Source organism: Centruroides sculpturatus, unplaced genomic scaffold (genome assembly GCF_000671375.1).
Source record: "Centruroides sculpturatus isolate CEXI.00-Female unplaced genomic scaffold, Cexi_2.0 scaffold1323, whole genome shotgun sequence".
NCBI classification, from domain to species: Eukaryota; Metazoa; Arthropoda; class Arachnida; order Scorpiones; family Buthidae; genus Centruroides; species Centruroides sculpturatus.
The window spans coordinates 199,887-227,051 of record NW_019385493.1 but is presented as its reverse complement, the minus strand read 5'-3'; the positions used below and the strand labels follow the sequence as shown (position 1 = coordinate 227,051).

The 27,165-nt window shown below is 31.9% G+C and overlaps 2 protein-coding genes and 1 long non-coding RNA gene across 5 annotated transcripts; 2 read left to right on the top strand and 1 right to left on the bottom strand.

The window, feature by feature from the left end:
- Nucleotides 1-49: 49 nt before the first annotated feature.
- LOC111639492 lies at nucleotides 50-1,743 on the top strand. Its single transcript, XR_002759072.1, has 3 exons — nucleotides 50-170; nucleotides 255-338; nucleotides 1,625-1,743. It is a non-coding gene; the product is annotated as an uncharacterized LOC111639492 (long non-coding RNA).
- A 1,186-nt stretch (nucleotides 1,744-2,929) lies between these two features.
- LOC111639499 (tripartite motif-containing protein 3-like) lies at nucleotides 2,930-16,417 on the bottom strand. 3 transcript variants are annotated; one of them, XM_023385391.1, is made up of 7 exons: nucleotides 16,324-16,417; nucleotides 4,581-5,614; nucleotides 4,189-4,380; nucleotides 3,981-4,124; nucleotides 3,696-3,881; nucleotides 3,471-3,628; nucleotides 2,930-3,401 (listed from the first exon to the last, which is right to left on the bottom strand). In XM_023385391.1, exons 2-7 carry the CDS (start codon nucleotides 5,593-5,595, stop codon nucleotides 3,246-3,248), a joined length of 1,851 nt encoding a protein of 616 aa, XP_023241159.1. In that variant the 5' UTR covers nucleotides 5,596-5,614; nucleotides 16,324-16,417; the 3' UTR covers nucleotides 2,930-3,245. The 3 variants fall into 3 exon arrangements, with proteins under 3 accessions (XP_023241159.1, XP_023241160.1, XP_023241158.1); XM_023385392.1 differs by having other exon boundaries at nucleotides 16,347-16,416; XM_023385390.1 differs by lacking the exon at nucleotides 16,324-16,417 and adding an exon at nucleotides 11,192-11,285.
- Nucleotides 16,418-23,034: 6,617 nt separating this feature from the next.
- LOC111639498 lies at nucleotides 23,035-24,179 on the top strand. The gene is made up of 2 exons (XM_023385389.1): nucleotides 23,035-23,177; nucleotides 23,321-24,179. The coding sequence occupies exons 1-2, from the start codon at nucleotides 23,066-23,068 to the stop codon at nucleotides 24,109-24,111; spliced, it is 903 nt and encodes a 300-aa protein (XP_023241157.1). The 5' UTR covers nucleotides 23,035-23,065; the 3' UTR covers nucleotides 24,112-24,179.
- The last annotated feature ends 2,986 nt before the right edge of the window (nucleotides 24,180-27,165 follow it).

Here is a 27,165-nt window from a genome sequence, read left to right as displayed (position 1 = left end):
ATTATTTATAAAAAATTTTTTGAAAACACTCATTTCTTAAATATAAATAATTGTTCAGAATAAAATTTAAAACATAAATAAATAAATATATACATGAAATATTTAAATAAAAGAGTATTTACCGTGAGTATCCCAAGTGGTAAGAGTTCCTTGGAAAAAAGTTACAAACAGTAAGTAGCAGCAGACGAACTTCATGTTGATAGGGGAATGAGTCTACTAGCGACATCTGCACTTTCTCTTATTTATTCCCTCAGGTGACGTCACTGTACCCACGCATATTTCCGTCTGGATGAGGAACAATCTCACCTTGACCTTCGAGATTGAAAGTTTATATAAAGGTTTGACTCTTATTTACAGCATTAGTAGGCCATATTTAAATGGAAAGTTTATGAATCAGGACAAACTTCAATTAAATTTGTATTGTTAGAAATTAGATAATAAAGAATACTACACGTGGAATTACATAAATATCATAAATTATTTCCCTTCTCGTAAATAATCATTTCTATGGAATGGAAATAAATTATTCTAAATAAACTTTTTATATTTAAATATACATTTTTAATAATTAAAAGTGAAACGTGTTCTCGTTTTAACAACTGACGCCAATATTAAGCATCATTATTAGCATCTGCTTCACGACATTCCTCCATCAATTCTGTAGAATAATAACTGACAACGTTACCTATCCTAGTATGAAAACACGCTTTGCTTATCAGGAATGTGAAGTTGCGAATCACGCTTGTCCCTGACACATTTCTGTATGGTTGCATTCAGGGTCAGATACCTTGAGAGACGGGGTCGAATAAGGTCAAACGCATCCCTGAGATCATTGTTATTTACAGTATGTTAGCTAATGTATTCTATTTTAAAAAAGAATAAGAAACAATAATAACAACTTACTATTAGTTGTACAAATTATACTGTACCGTAATAAGCAGAATGGTTATTTAAACTGGTCTTGTCAACTAAATATATTCATGTATGCTTTCATGTAAAACATTAACTTCATAAACATTGTCGTATCTGCTTTCAAAAAAAACATATTTTAAAAATTATTTAGAAACTTACAATAAAACAATTAAGAATTATGATAATTTAAAATCATGAAAATGCCAAAATCAGCCATAAAATAATTTTTTTAACATAAAATACGTCATACACACACAATCATGTATAAAAAATAACGTTTTGTGACATAGGTCTTAAATTTAAAAAAATATATGATCTAATCTTTATGTATGCGAAAGAAATATTGCAATGACATCATTTTTTTCCACAGAAACTTCACTTTCATGTAAACCTATTCCTTTTAAATAATCCCACTGTTTTAATAATAGGTGTAGGTGGAAATATTCAGAAACAGTGATTTAAAAATCGATTGTTGAGCATAATATAGTAGTGCATTCTTATTGTTAAATGTAATCCTTCCGAAACATTGAAAACATTATGTTACCTGGCGTTAAATAATTAGAAAGATCAGCTTAGTAAGATAAAATTGCTTCAATATAATGAAGCAATTTTATCTCGCAAAACTGACACTTCTTTTGTGTGAAACTGATATAAATTTTGCATTACGTCTATTATAAAATGGAATTGTTTTTATAATTATTTTATTATATAGCTATCCAGAACGTAAACTTGCTAGCCAGCATTTAAATTTATTCGTTTCTACGATGGCAATGACCATGTACAAGGTTGAATACCATTAACTGCATTCGATTTAATACTTAATTTCTGCTGTAAATAAAGAAAAATTTTATATTGAATAAAAGTTTAATTTTTTATAAAAATATCACAAAATAATTTTGTTTGAAATCAGACGTTATGAATTTTATGTTTAGTAGTATTGTTTGTAAATATTAACAGCATCGTTTTAAATTGAAACAATAAAATTCAATTGATAATTTAAATGGATAAATAAAAAAAAATCTGTAAGAATTCCGTGTTAATTTTTTATTTGTTAAGTGTAAATTTTAATTTAAACAAAAATCTTTATAAAATCTGACGATCCTTTACTGAAGATAGTCGATATAACTGAAAGTTCTATTCTTAAACGTTTTATTGTAATTGATAGATACGTATGTATATAAAGTTTATCAATAATTTTTACGAATTATTGTATATTTATCTACTAAATTTTCTCGTAATTATTTGATAAATTTTATAAAACATTTGACTTTAAAATATACAAGAATATATTCTTTCATCATACTAAAAACTACTCATCCGTGTTTTCTTCATGACAATTATTATAATTAATTTTCAATTTAAATCAAACTTGGATCACCGACCTCCAAGAAACTTTTGGGAGTCACCTGATAATCTTCTTTTTTTTTATGCAACCAAGAATCTTATGGATGTAGGATAGATAAGTGGTTTTTAGAGTATGGTACGAGTTCCCTAAGGCTATGCACGCTCTCATTAAGGAGATACGTGAGAAAAATTCCGTAATGGAGATAAAAGATTTCTAAAATACTCCACGCCACGAGAATAGAGGTTAATGTGTATCATGAGACAGTTTACAATATTGTTAAAATGACAATACATTGCAGAAAAACTAGAATAAGATACGCAAAACAATAATTCGAATAAATTACAGCAAACTAAACCGAAATAAAAATACAATTTTGCACTATAAAAAGAAAACAAATAAATATGAATTTAGCTAGATTTCACGTTTGAAATTTATATATTTTTAGTTTTTAAAATGACAATTTTTAATAAAGAATTATAAATTTTTAATTAAGTTAGTTTATTATATGTAAAAATTGTTAAAGACGTTTAATAGTACTAATTATATTTGTTAACTATTGACTGATGTAACTTTAAATATTTAAAGTTTATAAATGTAATAAATTAAAACAAAGAATAAATTAAAGCTTCAAAATTAGTAAAATTTTAAAAAACTGAAGAATGAAGTTTAATATTTTCTTTTAATTGACAAAACGGTACAAAATTTATATGGATTTAACAGTTTTACATACTTTTTATGATACATTTGTTAAATAATATGTTATTAATAAAACAAAAAAATACTAATAAACATTTCATGAAATATCACTATATGCTACTTAATAAACTAAACATTATTATTAATAATTTATACAAAGATTAAGTAAACAATAAGGAATACATAAAAAAATTGTATAATTATTCATTCAAACATTTTAACCAACAGAATATGTTTTTCAAAAAAGTTTCAACTGTAAAATGATGCATATCTGAAATTATAAAATTAAAACTTATTTATCTGTTTCGAGATGATAAACAGCTAAACAGTGATCAAAAGTATTGAGAACATGTAAGCGCCCGTATTTAGTTATTGCTATGTCGAATGGTTTATGAATTGGATGAGAAAATGTGACTTCGCCTAAGAAATCTCCTTCCCAATCAAAAATCTGAAAACGAATTTTATTTACATTTATTGATTGTAAAGTTTCTATAAAATAATTTATTAAATATTTTACCTGAATGCGGTCATTGCCGGTCTCTGCTATAAGCATAGTACCATATGGATCTAAAGCAATACCAGACGGTCGAATCATATTCCCTGGAGCTCTACCGTAGCTACCGAACATTTTAATTAATTTACCATCTAATGTAGTTTTGTAGATTTGATTCGTACCTAATAATAAAAATTGTTTAATTTAAGATCATTCTTTAAAATAATTAACTTTTTGTTTTTCACATACCAAAATCGGATAGGACAACTTTGTCGGAATAGGAAACCATATAACAACATTTCGAATTTCTTGGTTTATCGATCAATGGTTCAAAAACATTACTACATTCCAATTTACCGCTTTCATTAAAAACTAACAGCTGATTTGTAGTTTCGTTCAATGTTATCACTTTCTTACTCTCAGTCACAGCAAGCCCTAAATATTTAAAATAAATATCAGTTTATAATTTTCAGAATTATATTCGTTAGTGTTATGTTATTTCTATATTAATAAATAAATTTTAAAGAGATTTACCAAATGGTTTTTTAAGTAATTCGTCTTCAAAACTTCTTATATAGTTTCCATCACGATTGAACAAATAAAGACCATTATCGTCTCTAATAACAATATTGCCATCTACAGTAGCAGCAACTGATGACGGTTTTTTAAACATGACTCCTATTTAAAAATTAATTAATTACAAATTATCTTTTCATTTAACAAAATTTATTTAATGATTTACCTTCTTTTGCTTGTTGAAATGAAGTTTTAGGTTTTCCATATTCATCCAAGATCCATACTAAATTATGTCCTGTATCACATATAATAATGTCATTATTGCAATTCACTTCGATTCCAAAAGGAAAGTTTAGATTTACACCGCTGCTTTCGGATATAATTGCAAGTAAACGAGCATTAACCGAAGGAATTATTCCTGTAAAGAAATATAAATAAACCATAAAATTAACAAGAAGCCATATTTGTTTGTAATTTTTCTACACGGTTTTAGAATCATGAAAAACATTTTCAATGACTTGTTTATTTAAAAAATATATAATAAGTGAAAAATATATTTTAAATGATTTTTTAAAATTTAAATAGATTTATTTTAAATATTTAAATATGCTTCCTTACTATCATTCTCTGGTTTTTCGTCATGCAACAATATTTCATTCGCTTTATAATTTTCATTCGTACCGGACCAATCTTCAAACCAATCTTCGTAATTGTATTTGGCATCTTTATTTTCATTCTTTTCTATTTTATCACTATAAAGCGTACTGGCAGAAGCCGGTTTTTCTCCTTCAAGTGGAGAGCATTGACTTTTCTGCTCAATAAAACTTTTCAACGATTCATCTTCATTTAGATTTCTATCACGTTTATTTACATCACCCAAACAAGATAGAGAGGATTTTATAGAATTCTTGTCTTCTATATTTGTCAAGTTTTTATTTCTTAACTTGTTTTCGTTTGCTTTTATATCTATAGCAACAGGGCTATTTTTGATAGGACGACCATAGAGCATTATTTCTATGAAGTATTTGGAATATTTATCCAAGCGGAAGGAGAAAATATAGGAACCATCTTGTTTATCAACAATTTCAGCCACCTTTTCTCTTCCACTTTCATCTTTCATAAATCCGAAAAGCGAAGATATCAGAGAAGGACACCAATCTTTTTCGCTTTTAGCACAAACAGTAAATTCTTTTCCAATATCGAATTCTTCTTGTACAATTATCAAAGTGAAATCTTCTGGTTTAGGTGGAAAGCATTTAATATAGCCAAAGTAATATTTAGCGTCCGATGGGTTTTCTGATTTGAACTCTAATTCAGCACAACATTCAATGTCACTATCGAAATCAGATATTTCAGAAATATCTTCGTATTCAGACGTTTTAGCAGCATCTTCCGGACTTGAAAAATTTTCGAATTTCTTTTCCAAGTTTTTTAAAAATTCTAGTTTACTTTTAAAAATTACTTCTAAATTATGTAATATAACTGACTCAACCTCATCTACAGTTTTCTCTATTGTGTGCTTGGCAGTATAGTAATTTTTATCTATTAATGCTTTTGCATTCTTTATTTTTCGAAACATTTGATTGTTCGTTATATATTCTTTAACAAAAGCTTCGCAACTCTCTGATGACATGTTCTTCACGAAGACTACACTGAAAATTGATTAAATACATTTGTAAAATCATTATAATATATATATATATATATGCACACGCACGCACACACACACACACCCAAAAAATAAGCATAATCGTCATAATCGTCTAATCCATAAATAGGAGTTCAGATAGAGCCTACAGAATGATTCACATCGGATTAGACAGTGGCACGTTATCCTATGAGCAAAAAGGGCAATTGCCTGGCTCCAAAACCAATGTTTTATTACTGTAGTAAGAATATCGAAATTTAAATTTGGTGCGATATCCGGGGACCTTAGATTGTTGGTGTGGCGCAGAACTTAAGTTCTGCGCCACACCAATAATCTAAGGTCCCCGGATCTACACTGTACAGTACAATCTAACACTGTACAGTACAGTGTTTGACTTCAAACATTTTTCAATTCAAACATTGTAATTCAATTTTGCCCGGACCACATAAAACTATAACGCGCTATTGGGATTAGAATCTGATGAGAACGAGAAACCCTGTACGGTCCCTTGAATATTGTGGGAAAAAACCATTTTGAAGTGACGGTATCATAGTCTGGGACCGCAACGAGCTCACGTTTTTGTCTTGCCGTTACTGCAAGATGAAAAGAAATGAGGTTTTGGGAACCCACGTGAAATTTTTCCAAAGAGCTGTAAGTGCAGATTTAATTTTCATGGATCCTCACATAAGGCTGCACTCGTCAAAGATTTTCTTGACAGTGAAGATATTCCTCTGAAATAGCCAGCGAGATCACCAGACTTGAATCCCATAGAACACATGCGGAGTGTTCTAAGAAGACAAAATTGCATCTCGTCGGCTTCCACCAAGAATACTTCAGAAGATTATTCTTATTCAAGAATAAACTATACTCCCAAAAGGGCTTATAAACAACGTTATAACCATCATAAACGATCGCTCATGGTGGTTATAACGCAATTAATATGGCATATGGTTGCTTCAATATTTTCTGTGCAAAAACGTTTACAACAATACCTTAGTATTTTTATTTAATATAATTTAAATAATTTTTTTTTGTTTTTCAATTATTTTGTTGCATAAAAAAACGAATGTTATGCGTGTATCGATACATTAAGTTTTACGCTGTTCTGATTAGTAGTTCTTGAAATATGGACCAAATTAGTGGTTATGTTTATTTTTTGGGCACGAGTGTACACATTTAAAATTTTAATATTGGTTATGACAAATATAAAAATTTCGATAAATATATAAAATAAAAATTTATATATTAAGTATAAAATGTAACATCTTTTAACAATGTTTTCTATTTCTTTATGTAAGCTATAGATAAAAAGTTTAAAAAGAAGCTTTTAGAAATTACCATAATTTAAATGTAATCTTCGAAAACATTTCATATTTCTAATATGAAGAAAACATCTGGTGTAATTATTGACAATATATGTACCGTATATACTGTACAAATATATATTCATTTAATCACTGTACATATGTACTGTACAGTGAGTAAGTGAGTATGTTATGCAGTCCACTCACGACCTAAACATCAAAAACTTAATGATAAACTGCAAGTGCTTACAAGCAATAAGAACCAACTGCAAGATTTTAATTATGAGAAATACATGTGACATGAGTTAAAACAATATCTATTACGTGACTTAAAATAAGACAAATCTATATATCGATTTCTATAATGTATTTAGGCTAGTGCAATTTTTCAGTTTTTTTCTACCAATCACTTTTCTTCCATTTCGATGAAATTATAAACAATATGCATTCTACGAGTATTAATAACAATCTTTTATGCTGATTTTAGCAGAAACATTTTTTGAGCTATTTGACATATAAGATAACGAAGCAGGAACAATAGTCACGAATGGATATGTCTGTTAAAAATTTATTAGTTACTTATCTATATATATATATATATGGACATGTATGTCCCTATATTTCACTTTTTCGCCAAAACTACACATCGCACGTAAATGGTGTTTGTATGTGGTGGTAGCCCCAAGTCTCCATTCGTGCATAGGGGTGGTTGCGTCTCGATAGCTATAAGGGTGCGGGAGATATGAGGCTGAAAGTGGTTGAAAGTGGCTTTCTATTTCGAATGTTTTGTTCGAATTTGTTCGAATTAAATTCGAACATAAAATTCGAATATTGGTTCGATTATAGAACGATTGTAAACGTTCCAGAAACGTTGAAAATAGTTCGTTTGACTAAACGTAAAAATTCTCTAATTAGTCTGGAAACGGGGGACCTAATTCTTGCATTCTGTGAAAACGGGTAAGATTAGCTATAATGTAATTATCTTAATCTTCACTATCGTTACTTTTTGCCCAGCGAAGCGGGTCCTCGCAGCTAGATTCTAGATTACTTAGAAAAACAGTCTTTTATATATATATAAAAAAAACTATACTATTACATACAAATAAAAACCCAGCGAAGCGGGATCTTGCAGCTAGTTGCTTAATAAAATCTTATAATAAACTGAAACATTTTAAAAGATTAAAAATTTTTAAAGTTTAAAATATTAATAACTTCATGAAAAATGTTTAAAATATAATTATATATTTGATTTTTAGCTATATATTTCTACAATTATAGGCCTATATATATATAATATTTGTTATGTAGCGAATACATACGTAGTAAAATTTCTCTAGAAAAATTCTGAAATAAAACAATATTTTATACAACAATCACTTATTATGCAAGTCACAAAAGTGAAATGAATCCCGACAATCACCGTGAACTTTAAAGTATTTTCACAGAATAAATCCTTAGAATACTTATTTTACTCTGAAATCTACAGTTTATAAACAGAGGTTGAAAATATTTTTTAACAAAATGAATTTGAAATTATCAGTAACAACAGAAAGTATTCATAAACATTTGTACAGATCTATATGGAGCCGAGCCAGCAGCATCTTGACCTTATCATTTTATTATAATGCTGATGCAATGTTTTTGATTAAAATATGAAATAGTTAATAAAAAATAAATTTAAATAATTCACACAATAAAGACGACATTGAACGCGAATAACTATGACATATTCGACGACTGACATTGCTCCGGGAAAAATAAATGATTTGCAAGAACAACTCCCATGTTTTCGTTAATAAACGTGAAAGACAGTGTGTGTGTGTAAAAGCTAAAATTATATAAACAAAGGAAAAATAGATGGCATTGCTATATGCTATAGAGAACGATTAATTTTAGGGATATTTTTATGAAAAATTCTTATTTCGCGCTTATATTATAGGGTTGTGATTGACTGAAGTATGATAATTTCTGTCATAAACACGATTTTGAAAAGGTCAGATTCTAAAAAACAAATTTAAAAAGTTTCCCCATTCCTAAGTTATCTTTGTTATGGATTAACATAAGGACATATTCGTATCTATTCAATGCAAACAATCTATAGTTACTATGAATTTAATATATAATGTACAATATATAATAGAGGGGTTGCGGCCGATGAAAACGTCGGCCGCAACTCCTCTAATATTACATATTATATAAATATTACACATATTTGAAATTTCAAAAATTACATATTGTGTTCATGTAAATAAATACGCAGTAACCCTCGTTATATAGCGCACGTGGGCAGACAAAACAAATGAATTGATTCATCCGTTATGTCGTTCACGCGTTTTGTCTATTTTCAATCTCCATACCGACTTGTTTTATGTGGATTTTTAAAATGGTCAAGATTGAAATAAAGTACCGAGTAATATATTATTTCCAGTAGAAATTTAAATTTTAAATTAATGGCTACTGGTTTTTTAAAAATTATAGAATAAAGCGCTTTTATATTTGAAAGATAAAAAGGGAACAATATATTTGAATGCGATATCTATATCTATATCTATATATAGATATAAAAATGGACATGTATGTCCCTATATTTCACTTTTACGCAAAAACTACACATCGCACGTGAATAATGTTTGTATGTGGTGGTAGCCCCAAGTCTCCATTCGTGCATAGGGGTGGTTGCGTCTCGATAGCTATAAGGGTGCGGGAGATATGAGGCTGAAAGTGGTTGAAAGTGGCTTTCTATTTCGAATGTTTTGTTCGAATTTGTTCGAATTAAATTCGAACATAAAATTCGAATATTGGTTCGATTATAGAACGATTGTAAACGTTCCAGAAACGTTGAAAATAGTTCGTTTGACTAAACGTAAAAATTCTCTAATTAGTCTGGAAACGAGGGACCTAATTCTTGCATTTTGTGAAAACGGGTAAGATTAGCTATAATGTAATTATCTTAATCTTCACTATCGTTACTTTTTGCCCAGCGAAGCGGGTCCTTGCAGCTAGATTCTAGATTACTTAGAAAAACAGTCTTTTATATATATATAAAAAAACTATATTACATACAAATAAAAACCCAGCGAAGCGGGACCTTGCAGCTAGTATAGATATATAACGAGTGGCTACTGTAGCAAAATAAGTTTTCATTTAGGCCTGGGTTATAAACTCCGCATCGTAATAAGGAAGTTTTATGTATCGTATCCGGAAATAGTTACCATTTCCGTGTCCGATTTCAGAGAAGCTAAACTTTTTTACGTTTTACCAGGCAGTCCGCCTGGTAAACCGTAAAAAAGTTTAGCTTCTCTGAAATCGCCTGGTAAATTCTTAATATAAAAAGAAGGGCATGCCACACGAACTGGTTGCCAAATCTAACACTACGTTTATTTATTTATTTTTTTATTTACTTTGATCAGAAAGAAAATTTATCTTAAAATTTTATGTCGCTCAGAAGTAGCACGAATCGTTAGGTTTGACTCAATCAGTTACTTTTGCTCAATCTGGCAAGAGTGTATCACCAGCATCGTAGTAAAACGGTGGACACTGGCGAATATTCAGGTGAAGAGCTACTAAAGCAAGTCATACCAGAGTTTCCTTTCTTGCATGACAAAATCCTCACAGACTTTAAAGACGTTCCGAAAAAATAAAATAAAGCGAGTAAGTATTTATTGTGACGTCTTCACAACGCCGAGTTGCAATTTTAAATTGTATTTTTAATTTATTTCATAAAAAATATATGCTCTCCACCTCAAATTAGTACTGTAGTGTTTTAAATTGAAATAACGTGACTTCCTGTGTGTACCGGAAATTCGTATATAGTTAATCGGAGTCTCCTAACCCAAGCTTTTCATATTTGGTCTCGGCTTTTATCTAACTCCTTTCTCGAAATTAAGGAAAAAAAGACAGACAGACGGACGGACGACAGTGGGAATTTATATACATCTACATTTTTTCAAATTGCAACCCAATAAAATGAAATAACGCATTAAAATCTCGGTCTCGTCTGCTACTTCCGGTCTCCGATTTAACGGCGTCTTGGCGCATGCGTACTTTGTATTCATTCCATAAAAGTTTGATGAATGCAGAGTTTCGTATGGAATACGTTACGAAGTTTATAACCCAGGCTTTATATTGTTATTCGCACTTCTAACATTATCAATTCTGGCTGATTATCTTGTTTTAAAAATTTGAACAAATTTTTTAAAAAATTTTGATTCGAAATTTAGAATTGTTTATATATTTTAAATCAATATTCATTTATTGAATTATTAAAGAATCAATACCTCTATATATCGAGAAAAATTCAAAACATTCGTAAAACGCTGTTATGTTCTTTTGGGCAGACGATCGTCGCTGGACTCCTGGTGGCCAAAGACGTTATTTTATAAAAATGTAAAATTACAAATCACTTTAACCGGTTATTTAATAGTAAAGCATATAAAAAAACACTAAAATTAAAACTAAATTAAGAATAATCTTTTATATACTTTATAACAATCTTTGTTAACTTTACTTTTCTCGTTTCGTCAGAAGTTTTTTTTTGTTTTTGTATTTTGACATCTTCGGCCACCAGAGGGACAAAAATGATCGTCTGTTCCGAAAATTTTTAGCCTTCGCTATGTTTTTTTAGAAGGAAAAAAACTAAATATATTATTTTCGCGATAATTGTATTTTATTATTAAATTACGATTCACGACTAATAATAATAATAATAATGAGGATGAATGCAAAATCGATTAGATTAATTTAAGAATAAAAATAAAATTTATCATGGAAAGACAAAACACATTGTTTGATAAACAAACAATCCAGGTGTCGCATTCACACACACGTCTTCGAGATGTGGGTGGAAACGGCATCTTGTCTGATAGCTAACAATTGTTTGATGAACAACCAAAAAAAGGGGGGTTATAAAAAACAATAAAATTTCCAACTTATTATTAATTCTTTTTTCCTCTATGTCCTTACTTTATTAAATTCTTTATTATATCATTGTCTACGTTGGAGTTTGTCGGTTTGTGCAAATATAGGAGATCTTATTCAGAAAAACAATTGTATTTAAGACGTATAAAATGACTTACAGAATCCTTATTGTCTATCATTAAATACCTTTCTATACGTTACTCCCTCTATAGACAATGCTATTCAATAATTGATGGATTTCTCTTCCTTATTATTTTTCCCTTTTAGATAAACGTGCTCAAATAATTGTCTTTTTAATCTATCTATCTCTTTTTTCTTCACTTTTATCGTATTTATATCAATCTAACATCCTTCTTTATTATAATGCTCTGCACAAAACTTTCTTATCAGTATCAAATTGTTGGTTGGTTGATATACAGACGTCTACAAAAATACAATTGGTTTTTTGTTACAATTATGGTTTAAAATAGTACATTATACGAGCAATAAATACATAAAAGGAACATATTGTGGAGTAAATACAATAAGTGGACGAAATACAAAATAGTAAAATACAAGATAACAGTTTAAATAAAAAAAATTATATTAGGAGCTGTATTAAGGAAGGTTACTTACATTTTGGGAGATAGTCAACTCGTACAAGCAGTGTTTACCATTACAAGTGTTGCAACTATAGGATGGTATCCAGAGATGGTGTTATAAAGGTAACTTGTAACACATGCTGGGTAATGGGTATCAGATGTTTAAGTAAGGGTGTCAAGATGGGATCTACTGTAGTTGTTTTCGTGTTTTCGTTTATTCTCTTTTATCATGGATTTTTGATAATTTCTACATGTTCGCGTTTGATAGTATTTCTTTCGATTTTTAATAATTTTAACGAATTTTAATACTGCAATTATGGAAAACACCGTGTTTAGCTACAGAGGAGTTTTCAAGGTTGTATTTAATACCATTGATGTGTTCTTTAAAACGGATTTTTAACTTTTCTTTTGATTTCATCAACAAAAGTGTGATTACATCTACAGGAAAAACTATAAACTATATTGTTTTTTTGGAAATGTTAATAATAGTTTTGTTGTTGCTTAATCTTTTCTGGGTAATGTTGATGTGTGCCGGAACAATACATATATTAAATTATTTGAAATTATGATTGATCTTTTCGAAAACGTTTTCGACATACGGAACTTTATGTGATTTGGTTGATGAACTAATGTTTTGGGTTATGTTGTAAACCTGTTATCTCTGGCTCCTGTGTAATTTTTTCGACTATGTTGTCAACATTGTGTGATAAGTCTACCTTAGTAGCCAAAAATTAGTGCTCATCGTCTTTTAGTCTAAAAAGGTATTTAAAGAGGACAAGAAAGGAAAGTAATAAGTTTATTAAGATAAAACAGAAGTGCTGGATAAGTGAGTAGAACAAATTTTAAAATACTTTTAGTAAACTTTAATTTTTAAACAAGTTTTATCCCTTTATTATATAGGCAAGTTTCCTTTAGAATTAACTTTTCTGAATAAGTTCTCCTCTATTTGCACAAACGAAAACAACACCAGTATAATAAGTCCTATTAATATACAAAAAGTCCAGCATAGACAATGATATAATAATTTCCAACTTACTATTTAAAGAGAATACATTATTAGCTTAGAAGTTAAAATAAGTTGATTAAAATTATAAAGATGATGATGATAATAATAGGTATATAATACAACCAAATTTTGGAGGAAATGGAGGGCCTTATAACACTATTCTAAAGAAGATATACAAGTATCTTACAGTACGTCATCACCCAGGGTACGCTCTCTACACCCGATATATGTTATGTGGAGATTTGGTGGAAGCTTCCATTGGTCAGTTTTCTAATACACGGACAGCCAAAAGATTTGTTACAGAATCATAATAAACAGATTTTATTGGGCGAACATATGACAAACAACTAAAAAGTTATCGTAAAATACATACAGTGTAAACAAATAGCGCAGATCACACGTAGACCCATCTGTACTTTTTAGTCTGGTGTGGACGAAGAAATGATTAGCGACCAGATTTCGGGGGGTCAGGTGACCTTAAGTCGTACGGATACTTAGTTTTTAAACTGTACTTATACGTCCCATTAGAGACATTTTGTCATGACGTTCACATCTTTCTAGCTAGACCACCTACTATGATTCTAGGAAAAGGTGAAAGTAATCTGACTGGTAAATATATTGTATTTACTGATTACTCGAGAGAACAATAAAATATAGGGGCTGATACAAGAAGCTTAAGTCCTCCTCACTGACACAAAAGCAATTAAAAGTTATTTGTTCGAACTTGAAAATGTTGCTTTTAACGACATTTACGATGGTAAATCAGTTTGTCTTTACACGGATAAAGATTGATATTTATAGATTACTAGCTTACCCGTCGCGCATTGCTGCGATCTCAGAAGAAAAGATATTCAAGCAAACTCGTTATGATAAAATTCAATTTACATTTTATTATTTTTATTGAAACATTATTATTATTCATTTTCATCGGGAAAACATTTCAAAGTGTCGTTTCAATTCTATTTATTTATTACAGTGTTTGTGGATACACGATATTTTTTGTTTTTCCGTCTGGTGCGTACACGAATAAATCGGAAGGTTTTTCGACGCGTGAGTTGGCCACATACAGTTGTCCATGCGAGAAGCACGGATTCTCCAAATTTAGCCCACACACTCGCAGCGATTGTCAGAAGTGCGATATTCCCCATTTTTATATATATATTTTTTAATCCTTTATAATTTTAATTATTTAATTGCTCCTTCCTCTCTTCCTTGGCATGTTGTGAAATTTCTGATAGTTGGATAATAAACCGTTTTATTGTAATTTGTCTTTTTAAATTATTTTGAGTCGATATTAAAATTTGGAAAAGGGGGGATACCTAGATCGGTAAAATACGCGAATTTCTTCCTACAACTTCGGTTGTTGTTCGGGGTACAGTTAAGGTTTTAACGAAGTTCGAGCGAATACATAATTAGCAAAAAAAAGTTGAAATAAAGTGATTAAACAAAAATTATTACAAATATCGTAAATAACAGTTCACAAATGCATATATAGAAATATTTTTTGAAGGGGGAAATGGTCTTCACAATTTGAAATCGATCGAACACACTGTGCTCGAATGCTCGTGTAAACGCGCGCCATCTATCGTAGGATAAATGTACTATGCCAAAATTCTTCGCGGGAGTGAATTAAAAAACTTTCCGAAGTTTTATGGCAATCGTACTATGCCACAAACCTTCGCAGGAGTATATTAAACAACTTCCCAAAGTTTCACGGCAATCGGATAAACGGTGCCGTAATGCATGAAGGACAGACAGACACACACACACACATTCATTTTTATATATATATAGATTACTTGCTTTAACCAAAAAACTTGGATAGTTTGTATTGTATTGTTAATAGAATGTACAGTACCGTACATAAAAATGCATCTTCAAGCTCGTGGCAAACACATGTTCCTTCGTGCAAAAATGAATTTAAGTACGGGGCCGTGCATAAATTACGTAACGCAGATATGACTGGTAGCTATACGGGTAATGGTGTTACGGGTGTTTACAAAAACGTTACGTAACACTGGGATCTCAATCCAAGTAACATAACCATTCAGTTTTGTTTCCGAAGTGTCGTTTATGCCACAGCTTTATGCACGTAATAAATAATGTAAAGCCGGTGTACCTGAATGTGTATACCCTGCTTAACATTCGGTATTCTATGACGTGTATTGTTCCTTAGTACAATTTATTATACTGTATATATAGAACAGATACAGATTGCATTTATAGAGATTTTTATGCATGAAATACAATTAAAAATGTAAAAAAAGGCTTTGTTTTGGGGGAAAGGAACGGATTAATCCATTTTATAGTGCTTCTTACGGGAAAATTTGTTTCGGTTTACGAACGAATCGATTATCGAACAACTTTTAGGAACGAATTAAGCTCGAAAATCGAGGTTTCAATTGCGGCGACAAATCACGTTCGGGTCACCACTGAGGTAATGGATGGCCGCCGTCAGTTAGACGAAACCTGGGGCCGTATTCTGGTCACCGTCTCTGGTCTCTCGTCTTTCGCAAGCCGGTCGTTGATTGGCTAATCATTTGGATTAGCCAATCAGCGACCGGCTTGCGATAGACGAGAGACGATGACCAGAATATGGCCCCTGGCCGTCTTTCTCCATCCATTTACATCTCCACAAAGACTATCTTTATCAGAAGGTTATAAACGTGGTCGTGGACTTAACTAATTCACGTTTATAACCTTCTGATAAAGATAGTCTTCGTGGAGATGTAAATGGATGGAGAAAGACGGCCAGGTTTCGTCTAACTGACGGCGGCCATCCATTACCTCAGTGGTGACCCGAACGTGATTTGTCGCCGCACAATGTATTAACGAATGTTTAATTTTCACCTAAAAGACGTAAAAACTAGATATAAAACGAATTGGAAAGTTAATTCATCCTCACCTTTACAAAATAAATTACCTCACCTCGTGTTATCCACAACTTTCCAAGCTTCTTTTCAAAGTACGACGATAGATGGCGTTCTCTCCATTCGTCGTCTGTTTTTACATTTTGATTTAAAAATAAATTAATAGTAAATGAAATAAAATAAATTGGAATTTTATATTAATGTCGCGTTAAATAATTAAATTATAAATATTTTAAAGTTTTTATAAATATTAATAATTAGTTATTTCGAAGTTCTCAATTTTTAACTTTTACTTTTATTCAAATTTAAATTGTTAGTTATTAAGATGAAATTCCTGTTACGTAAATTGTTTTATAATATTTTAACGAGATATTTTTACTATCAAAAACAGTATGAAATTATATAATTAAATTACACGATAACATTTTAAAATAATATAACTTCAGTCGAGGCTTGTGTCAGATCCGGCGTTAGAAGACAATAAAACACACAGGAACGAGTCCAAGTAGCCTTTATTTCCTTTGATAAAGCCAGCATACAATTGGTTAGACTACAAAATATTACCCAATCACGTTTACCACACTTACGCCCGCTGGCCGCGACATATACTTTTAGTCGATAAACTACACCCCTTTTTCCTACGTTTTCAGTCTTACATACTTCCAGCATACCTTCAAAGTCTTGCAGGTATGCTGAAGGGCGAACTGCGCGATGTGGTCGTGGTGAGTGCGGACCCGCGTAGCTGCGATCCAGCTCGACATGGTCTGGTGGGACAATACCTGATTCCTGTTTCGTGTTTGGTAGCCCATTCTCTGTTGTATCGTGAGTTGTGAGAAAGCGGTATCTCGTTTGGTCTATGTGTCTATATGTCTATGTGTCTATGGTCTATACGACGGGTCACGACAGCTGGAATCCATTTTGAGTTCCTTCCTGCTCTACGGATGTAGACAGGTGCAAGTTTTTAGGGGTGCGTACCTGTTTCCTAAGTCCAGAGTGTTTTGTAGAGGATGGGACCGGGTCTGGGTGCACAAAGTCAAGACATGTTCGCAGACGTCGCTTTATAGCATTTCTGCTGGGCTCACCCCCGTACTTGCGCAAGGAGTGATGTGCTGTTGTAATAGAAATTGACATAGTATTTTTGGACCAATCCCTGGGCATCATTTTCTTTAGCGATTCCTTTGTAGAACAAACCATACTCTCGGTTCAACCATTTCCTTGTGGATGGTAGGGTGCAATACGTATCTGACAAATGCTGCTGGACCTTAAGAAAATGGAAAACTTCTCTGAAGCAATCTGTGGACCATTGTCTGATACAATACTGTCAGGTATACCGTGAGTGTCATTAGTTCTCGAAGTACCATAATGATGCAATATCTGAAGCGATGACTGGTGAAGTGTCAAGTTGCTCTAGAAATAGAACTTCACTGGCTGATTGTATATCCTCATGTGGAATTGGGAGCGACAAGAATCAGTGTGTCTGCCTGCATTTGCTCTCTTTGCCTGGTTTGTACAGTACTTGAGCTTATAATCATATGCACTGAGAATGTATCCACCGCAGCATGCGGAGTGAAAGAATTAATGGTGTCGGCTTAGGTTGTAAATAGTCCCAAAAGTGGTCTGTAGTCTGTGTAAATAGAAAATTTTGTTCCAAAAAGGAAATGATAGAAACGTTTTACTCCATACACAACAGCAAGAGTTCCCTTATCGTTGTGTGCATAACCACGTTCGGTCTTTGTAAGTATGCGGGATGCAAAAGCCATAGGAGATTCTTTTCCATTCTGTGAACGCAAACTCAGAACTACATCTACGCCTACAAGCGAAGTATCGCGTGTGAATGTGATCTCCTTGGTCCCATCAAAGGGAACAAGTATGTTTTCTGATGAAAGGAGGGTTTTTAATTCATCGAAAGCTCTGTGATGTATTTCTATCCATTTCCGGGATGCGTCCTTTGTCAGTAGTCGGTATAATGATTCTTCAATAGTTACCCTATGGTGCAGAAAATTACCTTTTATGGTAATTTTCTGCACCATAAGTTCACTAACCCAACAAAAGCCTTGAGTTTTTTACAATTTGTTGGAATGAGAACCTTCTGGATTGCAGTCACCTTTGACGGTATCGGATGAAGCACATTACTATCGATTTGATAGCCCAAAAACTCAACATTTGAGACATCAAATAGACACTTGTTCTTGTTTACATGTAACCCATAATCTGATAATTTCTGGAAGACATTAAGAAGTCTTGATGCAAGTTCGTCCCTGTTAGCGCACAGTAAGGATGTCATCGAAATATGGTATCACCACCGGGAGGGTGGAGAGGAGTCTGTCTACTAAACTCTGAAATACTCATGTTGCTACACTTACTCTAAACTGAAGATGATTTACCTTGTATACTCCTCGGTGAGTGATGATTGATTGTAGCCGTGCCGAGGCACCATCCACAGGTAGTTATAGATATGCCTGGGCTAAGTCCAACTTTGCAAATATTGTTGCAGGTGGGGGGAGATTGCCAACAGATGGACAGGTGGAATACCGGTGGAATACAGGTGGAACAAATACAGGTGGAATTGGATACGGATGTTCTCTAAGAGCTTTGTTTAAGGTTACTTTATAATCTCCACAAAGTATTATTTCACCAGATGGTTTCATAACAGACACAAAATGGTGTAGCCCACGTTGGATCTTCAATAGGTTCGAGGACACCTTCTCTCAATAGAGCATCAAATGTTTCTTCAATTTTTGGACGGAGAGCGAGTAGAACTGGGCGTGCTTTCATTCGGATTAGTAGATGCGTTGAGTCCACAGGTAACGATACAGGAAGACCTCTGTATTTGTCCAGTTTCCCATCGAATACTTATGGGAAATCCTCAATGACTCTTGTAACACTATCACAAGAAACAGAATTTACACCACACAGTTTAATTCATAACGGTTCATACCGAGAAAGTAAGAGCGACAATCAGTTGCAACAAGTAGTTGGAGTTGACATGCATGTCCATTGTATGAGCTGGAACGGTACACTGTCCTCTTTAAGGTTGATCATGGAGCACAAAGGAACTGACTGTAACTTGGGTGTCTTGGTAGGCCACAAACTTATGAACTTATATCGCTGTTGATTGTATACCCAGAACTAGAGTCTACTTCTAACTGACATGGACGGCCATCGAGTTGAACAGTGATCTTACACTTCAGGATTGTAATTGGGCCAAGGTTATTAACAGTATATGATAATGCAACACCAACATCATTTGTGAAGGCAGATGTCCTTAGTGATCGATTTTTTTCTTTTATATGGTAGCGATAATGATGGTTCAGATGCCCTTTTAGCCCTACAGACTAACCCTTTAGACTCTAAACGTTTAGTTTTACTTGCAGTAGTGACATTTGGCATTTAGGTATGGACACTTACTTCTCGGGCGTACACCACCACAACCACCACAAGGTTGACAGCTTAATTTTGAGAAATTCTTGACACCCTGTTTCTGCTTCCGGCTTGCGTGTATTGCAGCAACAGTAGAAGAGTGAACTCCATTAGTGCGAATTTCTCTGCTCCTGTCAGTGGCATCCTCTGCTGCAAGAAAAAAATTGACACAGTCGTCAAATTTTGGGTCTGACTCAGCCAATAATCTTTTTTGTAAAGCTTCATCCAAATTAATCGCGAAGACACTCGGGTATCGTCTCTCCGAAACTGCAATCATCTACAAGGCAGCGCAGATCGGCAACATAAGAGCTTAAAGACTCACCTTCCTTCTGAACTCTTTTCGAAACTGGAAATGTTGGTGACTTGGGACAGAAATAATTCTTGAGAAGATTGAATAATTGATCATACGTTCTTTGTCGAGGATGATCTGGAGTTCCCTTACTGAACTTACTTTTACCTTACTTAAGCCCCCCTGGCCGTGACGTATACCATTACTCGATACACTACATCTTAAGGTAGATTTAATGTAATTATATATAGTATCATAAGAGACGAGTAACAAAAATTCTTTTGAATTGCATAAATGGCAATGACCTATTGAAAAAGCAATATAAATAGTGAAAAATTATTTAATTATAGTCTTTTCATATTTATTCCAATACTCAATGACATATAGTTGAAATCTTAAATGAATTTTTAAGACACGTTGATACCATACGGGTGAAAACTGATTGAGCTAAAAGATTTTGATGGTTTATTTTAAAAAATGCAGTTTACCAGTTGTGTACATCCGTAAGTTACTCTCAGTCATCCTCCAAATTTTCAAATAACGTATACGAAATGCCAAAAGATTGCAAAATTTTACTAAATTTTTAATGCCAATGACTTTTATCTCTTGTCAATTTAACGCATTGTTTCAGCACGGTCTTATGGAGAAACTCGATATTTTTGTCAATATTATATTTCAGTCAGTGATAAAATTTAATTAATCTCTTTTAAACAGAAAGAAAAAGTTTAATATCTATTTGTCTCGCACCGAAGCGCGTAACCAGGCAATGTTTTTTTCTATACCCCAAACAATCTGCGAAGAGAAATTATATGAAAACATTCTAAATCATATAAGTAGTCAAGTCCTCATACACTGACGAATTTATTAAAAAAATTATATAAATATATAAATTCACATTAGAAATTTTCAGTAAGGAACATCAGTATAATAAATCATCTATTAACTGTTTAACTGTAGCACTTAGTTTGTAGACATGGAGGGGAACATTTCGCATTAATTTATATTATTTCTAAAACAGAATCTAATACATTTAAAAATTAAAAAATAACAATGTTCAATTAAAATATCATAAATTAAATAGAAACATCATAATCTGGTACAGTACTGTATAATAATTAACGTTAACTCAATTTAAAAACCATTAAATGTATTTAATAAGCGTAAAACTTAGAACAAGTATATAATACTTTAATACCATAATACCTGTATACCTAATATATAAATACTATAATATTTATCCGATCACATAGAAGTTATAATTAATAAAACGTAAATTTTATTGTAAAAAATTTAAAAATTATACAGTGAAACCTGTATAAACCGGAATGGCACGGTATTAAATATCTTTTCAGATTTGGCAGGTGTTTTTTTTTTTAACACGGAAAATCGCCGACTTCACACCGTTTAAACAGGTTTTCGTTTTATTACGGTTCCGTTTTAGACAGGTTTTACCGTATTAAATAAAACAATTTTTTTTTTTAAATTGAAGTCAAATTTACGGGTTGTAAGAAAACACATAAATCTTATTTGAAATTATAGATCTATACATTTCTACTGTCGTCCTTCTGTCGTCTTTATAAAGTATGTGATTATTTAGAAAATACTTTTAGAGTTTCAGGAATGCATTAAGAAAGTAAAGATTTTCCCAGGATCGTATATTTCCGGAAGGATATACGAGTATGTGTTTAAATGGCACCGAGACAACTGCATTAGTAGAATGGTAGCGTTTAAGACAAATGGCTAGATAGACCTTTTGACTTTGAGTCGTTCGTCTCGGTTTTACAACAGCCACACCATTAATCCACTACTACCGAATTATCTAATTTTGTCAAGAAATTCCGTATTGTTCGTTACACCGGATAATACGCTAATAAATTCCATTGTATACGAACACTTTTTTACAATAGTATTGTTAATTATGTTTTAAATTAACGAGTTACTAGATATTTATATAGTTTAAAATCAAAAGGGTAGAATATATATAATATAAAGGGTGGCCTAAAAGTCAGTTAACCGTGTTTGTTTTAAATATTGCTCGATTTCGGTAAATCTCGCGAATCTGTTAACCGAATCGTATATTTGTAATGTTAAAATAATTATATATTAATAGTTACGTATTTTTACGGGTGTTATTAAATTAATATATTGATAATTAATTAAATACGAGATTAGTTGATGATATTTCTAGTAGATGGCGCCACCGATTAATGGTCGTCGGAAAAGTAATTATGAAATTCTTGTTTTTATTTTCTCAAAAGATCGTTAAATTATAGAAATTACTCAATATAATCGTAATGAATATTTATTTTATTTTATTTTATTTTATTTTATTTTATTTTTTAATATTAAATAAAAATTAAATTATTGGGAAATGTAATGTAATTCCTTGAAACAATTTATATAGGCCTGTATATATATACAGTATTTAATTCAAATTTACGTTAGTAACAGTCAAAAACCATTAAAAATTAACTGTAGTTCGGAGGTTTTTCTGTTATTCGTTTTAAAATCAATAGAAATTAGTGTAAAAGATGTTGGGAAGGGATTAATGATTCATAGATGTGTCCATTGTCGAATGGTTAAAGAAGAAAATTCCGAGCAATTCAAGTTATTTATAACAAAACTAAAGATGCTTTTCTTTACTTTAGAAAGGATGATAAATTAAAGATGCTGGGGACAATTCGTCTCGAGTGATCCCCGGTATGATAATAACGGTTGCCATTTTGAAAAAAAAAAAAAAAGAAATTACAATAATAACGATAACAACGGTGATAAAGTTATACCTTTCTTTAGCAAATGATGCGACACCGCACCGGGATCTCTGGGAAATTTTTCTTTTTTTTTTGTGGGGGGGTTAAGATACCTTCCGAGAATTTCTCAGCCGAAACAAAACACGAAGCAGTTTAGTATAGAGAGGAGGAGGAATGCCAATGACCTACACATTCGGGGAAATTCCTTTCTTCTATTCGGAGTTCAAGGCCAAAGAGGCAGATGTCGCCACCGCTCATACCTGGTCGATCGGACAGGTAAGTTGATGATTAAACAGTCAACCGCTTTACACAGTCGAGATGGCTGCTTTACAACTTCTCCTCTCTGCCTTATTAGTGTGTCAAGTGTATACCGCTCCTACAATCACCCCGACTGTCGCTCCAGGTGACAAACAATACTCAAGTACCATCGGTGAGTTATACTTTTCGAGATTCAATTAACATAATTATTAAAATTTCATCTATTTTTTTTTTTAATTTGACGATTTAACCATGTGTGAGTATATATATAGTTTTAAAAATTATTATTAATCGGTTAAGATTTCGTATTTTTAGATGTGGAAACGTCGAGTAAAATCGAAGAAAGTATTAAAAATTCGGAAGAATCTCTATCGAATCCGGTGGAAAAAACGTACCAAATCGAAAGCAAATTATCACCTAACACAGAATCTTCATTGAAGACGACAATCACCATTGAAGAACGTGCAAAAAGTAATTCAGAAAAGTCCACGGTACCCGTAAAAGAACCCACTGCAATCTCCGAACTATTCGAGAGTGCCACAGAGAAGTTAAACGACGATAAACTTATATTAGAAACGGTGAGCGTTAAATCCATAAATGACAAAGAAACTGATATAAAAAACGAGAAATCGAAAGAATCGGTTACGGATAATAAAGAGTATTCGATAACCGGTACCACCGAAGATAACTCTACTCCTCCCGATCCAATTAGAAAAGACATAACAGAAGACGAAGGAAATATTTCCCCAGATCCCGTGGTATCCGATTTTATGCCCGATACTCAAACCGATGATATCATTGGTGGTGCCATGCCAGAATCAGAAATTGTCACAGCAGATATGATAGGTACTGGAGTTTTTCCCGAATACATTCCCGAAACGTTACCCGACGAACCCATAGAACCTCAAGAAACTTCTATGGTAGAAGAAGAAGAAGAGGAAGAAGAAATGGATTTGAATCCACCTTCCATCATCCCCGACGATGCATTACTCGATATTAACGATGATCCACTGCCCATTGCCGATGACATCGTCGAAGAAGTTCAAGAGAATCCTCCAGAGAAGATGGGTGAAGAGGAAGATACCGGTCCAATTAATATTATTTAATTAAATATTAAAATCTCTCGAATATAATAAATCTACGTGTCAATTAAAGTATATCCTTTTTTTCTATTTGTTAAATTCAAAAAAAAAAAATAAATAAATAATAATAAATAAATAAAGAAACGACATTTGTATAAAATTTTATTCTATTGAATAATAAACGAATTCAATTTATTAAGAAAGAATACGAGTCTCCTATCTCCGTTGCTTTCTCCCCTTTTTCCATAGATGAGACGTGTCTCAACTCTCTATTTTATCACGTGATAGTGGCATCATTCAATTATTAATTAAAATCTTAATAAAACAATGACACGAAAACCTTTACCGCGTTACTTATTTGAGGTTTTAAATTAATTTAAAACAATTATTTGTAAATATTTGTCGAGTTACGAGACGTTAAAGCAAGCATTCGAAATACCTTTACTCGTCTTTTTTCTCCCTTTCTAGAAATTTTATTTTCAGAAATAAGTCAAAAATAATTTAAAAATCGATAAAAAATACTTCAGCAGAGGGGAGGAAAAAAATTCTGGTTTACATAATTTAATTTCTTTCATTTTTATAGAAGATTGAAAAATAAAATAGAAAGATAAGATCATTTTCGCGTAGATTTCGGGGGAATTATGACCCTATTTAATAGAATTATTTTCTCATAAAAGTAAGATTTGCTATTAAATCCGTAATAACTAAAAGATTGGCCATTTTTATTATTATTTAACAAAAATGCGTACGAAATAACCTCCGAATAACGTCAGTCAGTGTCCGTTGTTCGGAGGTTCGATTGTATTAATAAAACTACATTAAGCACCAAATATATCGAGCTTAATTATATAATTAATTTCGATTTTTAGGTTATGATCATTTGCATACATATTACTGTATAACATTTATTAATTTACTAAAAATAGAAGCGTAATATACACGTATAAGTAATTTATAAGTATTAATCTTTACACGTTAACCTTATAAATAAATTAAAACTTATGTATACATATGTTTCTTTTTTTTTTTGTTTTATCAATATAAACGTTTATTATATACGTAGACAAGTTCAAACACACGAGTGTATATTGAATGTACGCGCAAAAATGTATTATCCTCGTGTATTCTTTAGTATTGAATAAATGTTGACAGGGGTTAGAGGAGAAATATGTACATTAGAAGCCAGATTGAATAGATATTAAAAAATCGATCGAAGAAATATGGCTTCTTCAACAGTTAACAATTTACAATGGAGAAACACATCCTCCCCCCCGACTTTCCAAGCTATTACGTTAAAACAGAAAAGGGGGTTGTGGAGCCTTCTTCTTCCTCTTCTTCCCTCAATTTAACGAATTCCGAAAAAATATAAAAGTATAGAGAGAGAGAAGAAGAGAAAAACCAACCCTCTTATTGGTTTTTTATCAGTGGACAAAATTATCCACCCTCTACATAAATAAATACCTAAATACGACCCTAAATGTAGAATTAATTAAATTTAATTGATTTATAAAATTTTTCTCGGTTATTTCGCAGACAGCTTTCAACAACTTGTTAATTATTTATTATAGTTATATTATTTATTTCCACACGTCTTTGGGGAAATTAATGTAAAACGGTATCATCATATTTTCAACCACCGCATCTTTATATATATATTTTTTTTCTATCTTTTTTTAACTACGAATTTATCTAAATTTATTATATATATATAAACCAATATATAATATTTTTATTAAGAGAATTTTTATAATTTATCCTCCCATCATTCGTTAATAGTTAGAGATCGATAGGATGGTTCTCTGAGGTGTTATTGCGTATGTCGTACACACAAAATAATTATTAGGATGTATATTAAATGCAAAATTTTGTAAGGTATGATTAATATTTTTATTTATTATTGGAAAAAGTAATTAAATTCTTTATTTTCGTGTTTTATTGCGTTGGAATTTAAGTTTTTCGGACGAGAATGGTGGGGGGTGCCACAGCGATTTATCGTTTCGTAGCTTATCGTGAAGAGAGAATTTGTCGGAAATAACGTTTCGGTATTTATCTGGGCGATCTTTAAAATCTAACAAATGTTATTTATAGATAACAGATAAGTGAAATTATACCTTTAAATAGATTTAGTGGAGCCAATGACATCTACACGGTTGAAGGAAGATGACTTCTTTTAACCATTGCAATTTGAATTTAGTAGTTAATTTAATATTCGTGACATGGTGTACTGATGGCAAAAATTATTTAATAACCGGATTTAGTTTTGGTTCGATTGTCACTGTATGAGGCCCCCCGGATCACAACCTTGAACGTAATTCATTAACGTTGTAAGATCCATTAAATCTTACAAGATAGAACTGGGTTTATGCCTCTTCTATCTAGCGCCACCTGATTTCTCGAAAAGTAACTATTTTTTGCAGGCCGATTTACGTCATATAATAAAGAAACAATTCATTATTTCTGTTTTATATTTTTTTAATGTACCGATTAAAATATATCTCTTTTACATTGTTTTAATGAAGAAATTATACAGAATTATTGAAATTTGTCTTCGGGGGTTCTTCCATCAATAGGCACTATTCGATATACAGATCTTAAATACTTCTTCCGTATAATCGTTGTCTTTAACGATGCTCTTCCAATGATCCTGTTAATAATGAAAAACATCTATTTGATACTGATTTATATTCATTTTAAAATTAAAATAAGTTCGTTTTATTCTCGATTTTTTAAGAGAAAGCGTAAGATATCAGCAAAATGATCTCAAGAATTGGATAAGGTTAAAATTATATTTGTTACTTACCTCTATCCACGCCATCCCCAACCTCTTCCATATCCTCCCCAGCCTCTTCCGTATCCTCCCCAGCCTCTTCCGTATCCTCCCCAACCTCTTCCGTATCCTCCCCAACCTCTTCCATATCCTCCCCAACCTCTTCCATATCCTCCCCAACCTCTTCCATATCCTCCCCATCCTCTTCCTCTTCCATATCCTCCCCAGCCTCCGTATTGCGCCTCTACAGCTACTAGCACTACAAGAACCACCAAGAAGACTGCAAGGATTCTTTTGTCCATCTTAAACTA

Bases quoted from the DNA above. Each gene is read 5' to 3' on its own strand.
- LOC111639499 (XM_023385391.1), bottom strand. From the start codon at position 5,595: ATGTCATCAGAGAGTTGCGAAGCTTTTGTTAAAGAATATATAACGAAC. The intron at 4,125-4,188 runs GTAAATCATTAA...ATTTTTAAATAG, and splicing joins ATTTCAACAAGCAAAAGAAG to GAGTCATGTTTAAAAAACCG. The intron at 3,629-3,695 runs GTATGTGAAAAA...TTTTATTATTAG, and splicing joins AGTTGTCCTATCCGATTTTG to GTACGAATCAAATCTACAAA.
- LOC111639498 (XM_023385389.1), top strand. From the start codon at position 23,066: ATGGCTGCTTTACAACTTCTCCTCTCTGCCTTATTAGTGTGTCAAGTG. The intron at 23,178-23,320 runs GTGAGTTATACT...TCGTATTTTTAG, and splicing joins ACAATACTCAAGTACCATCG to ATGTGGAAACGTCGAGTAAA.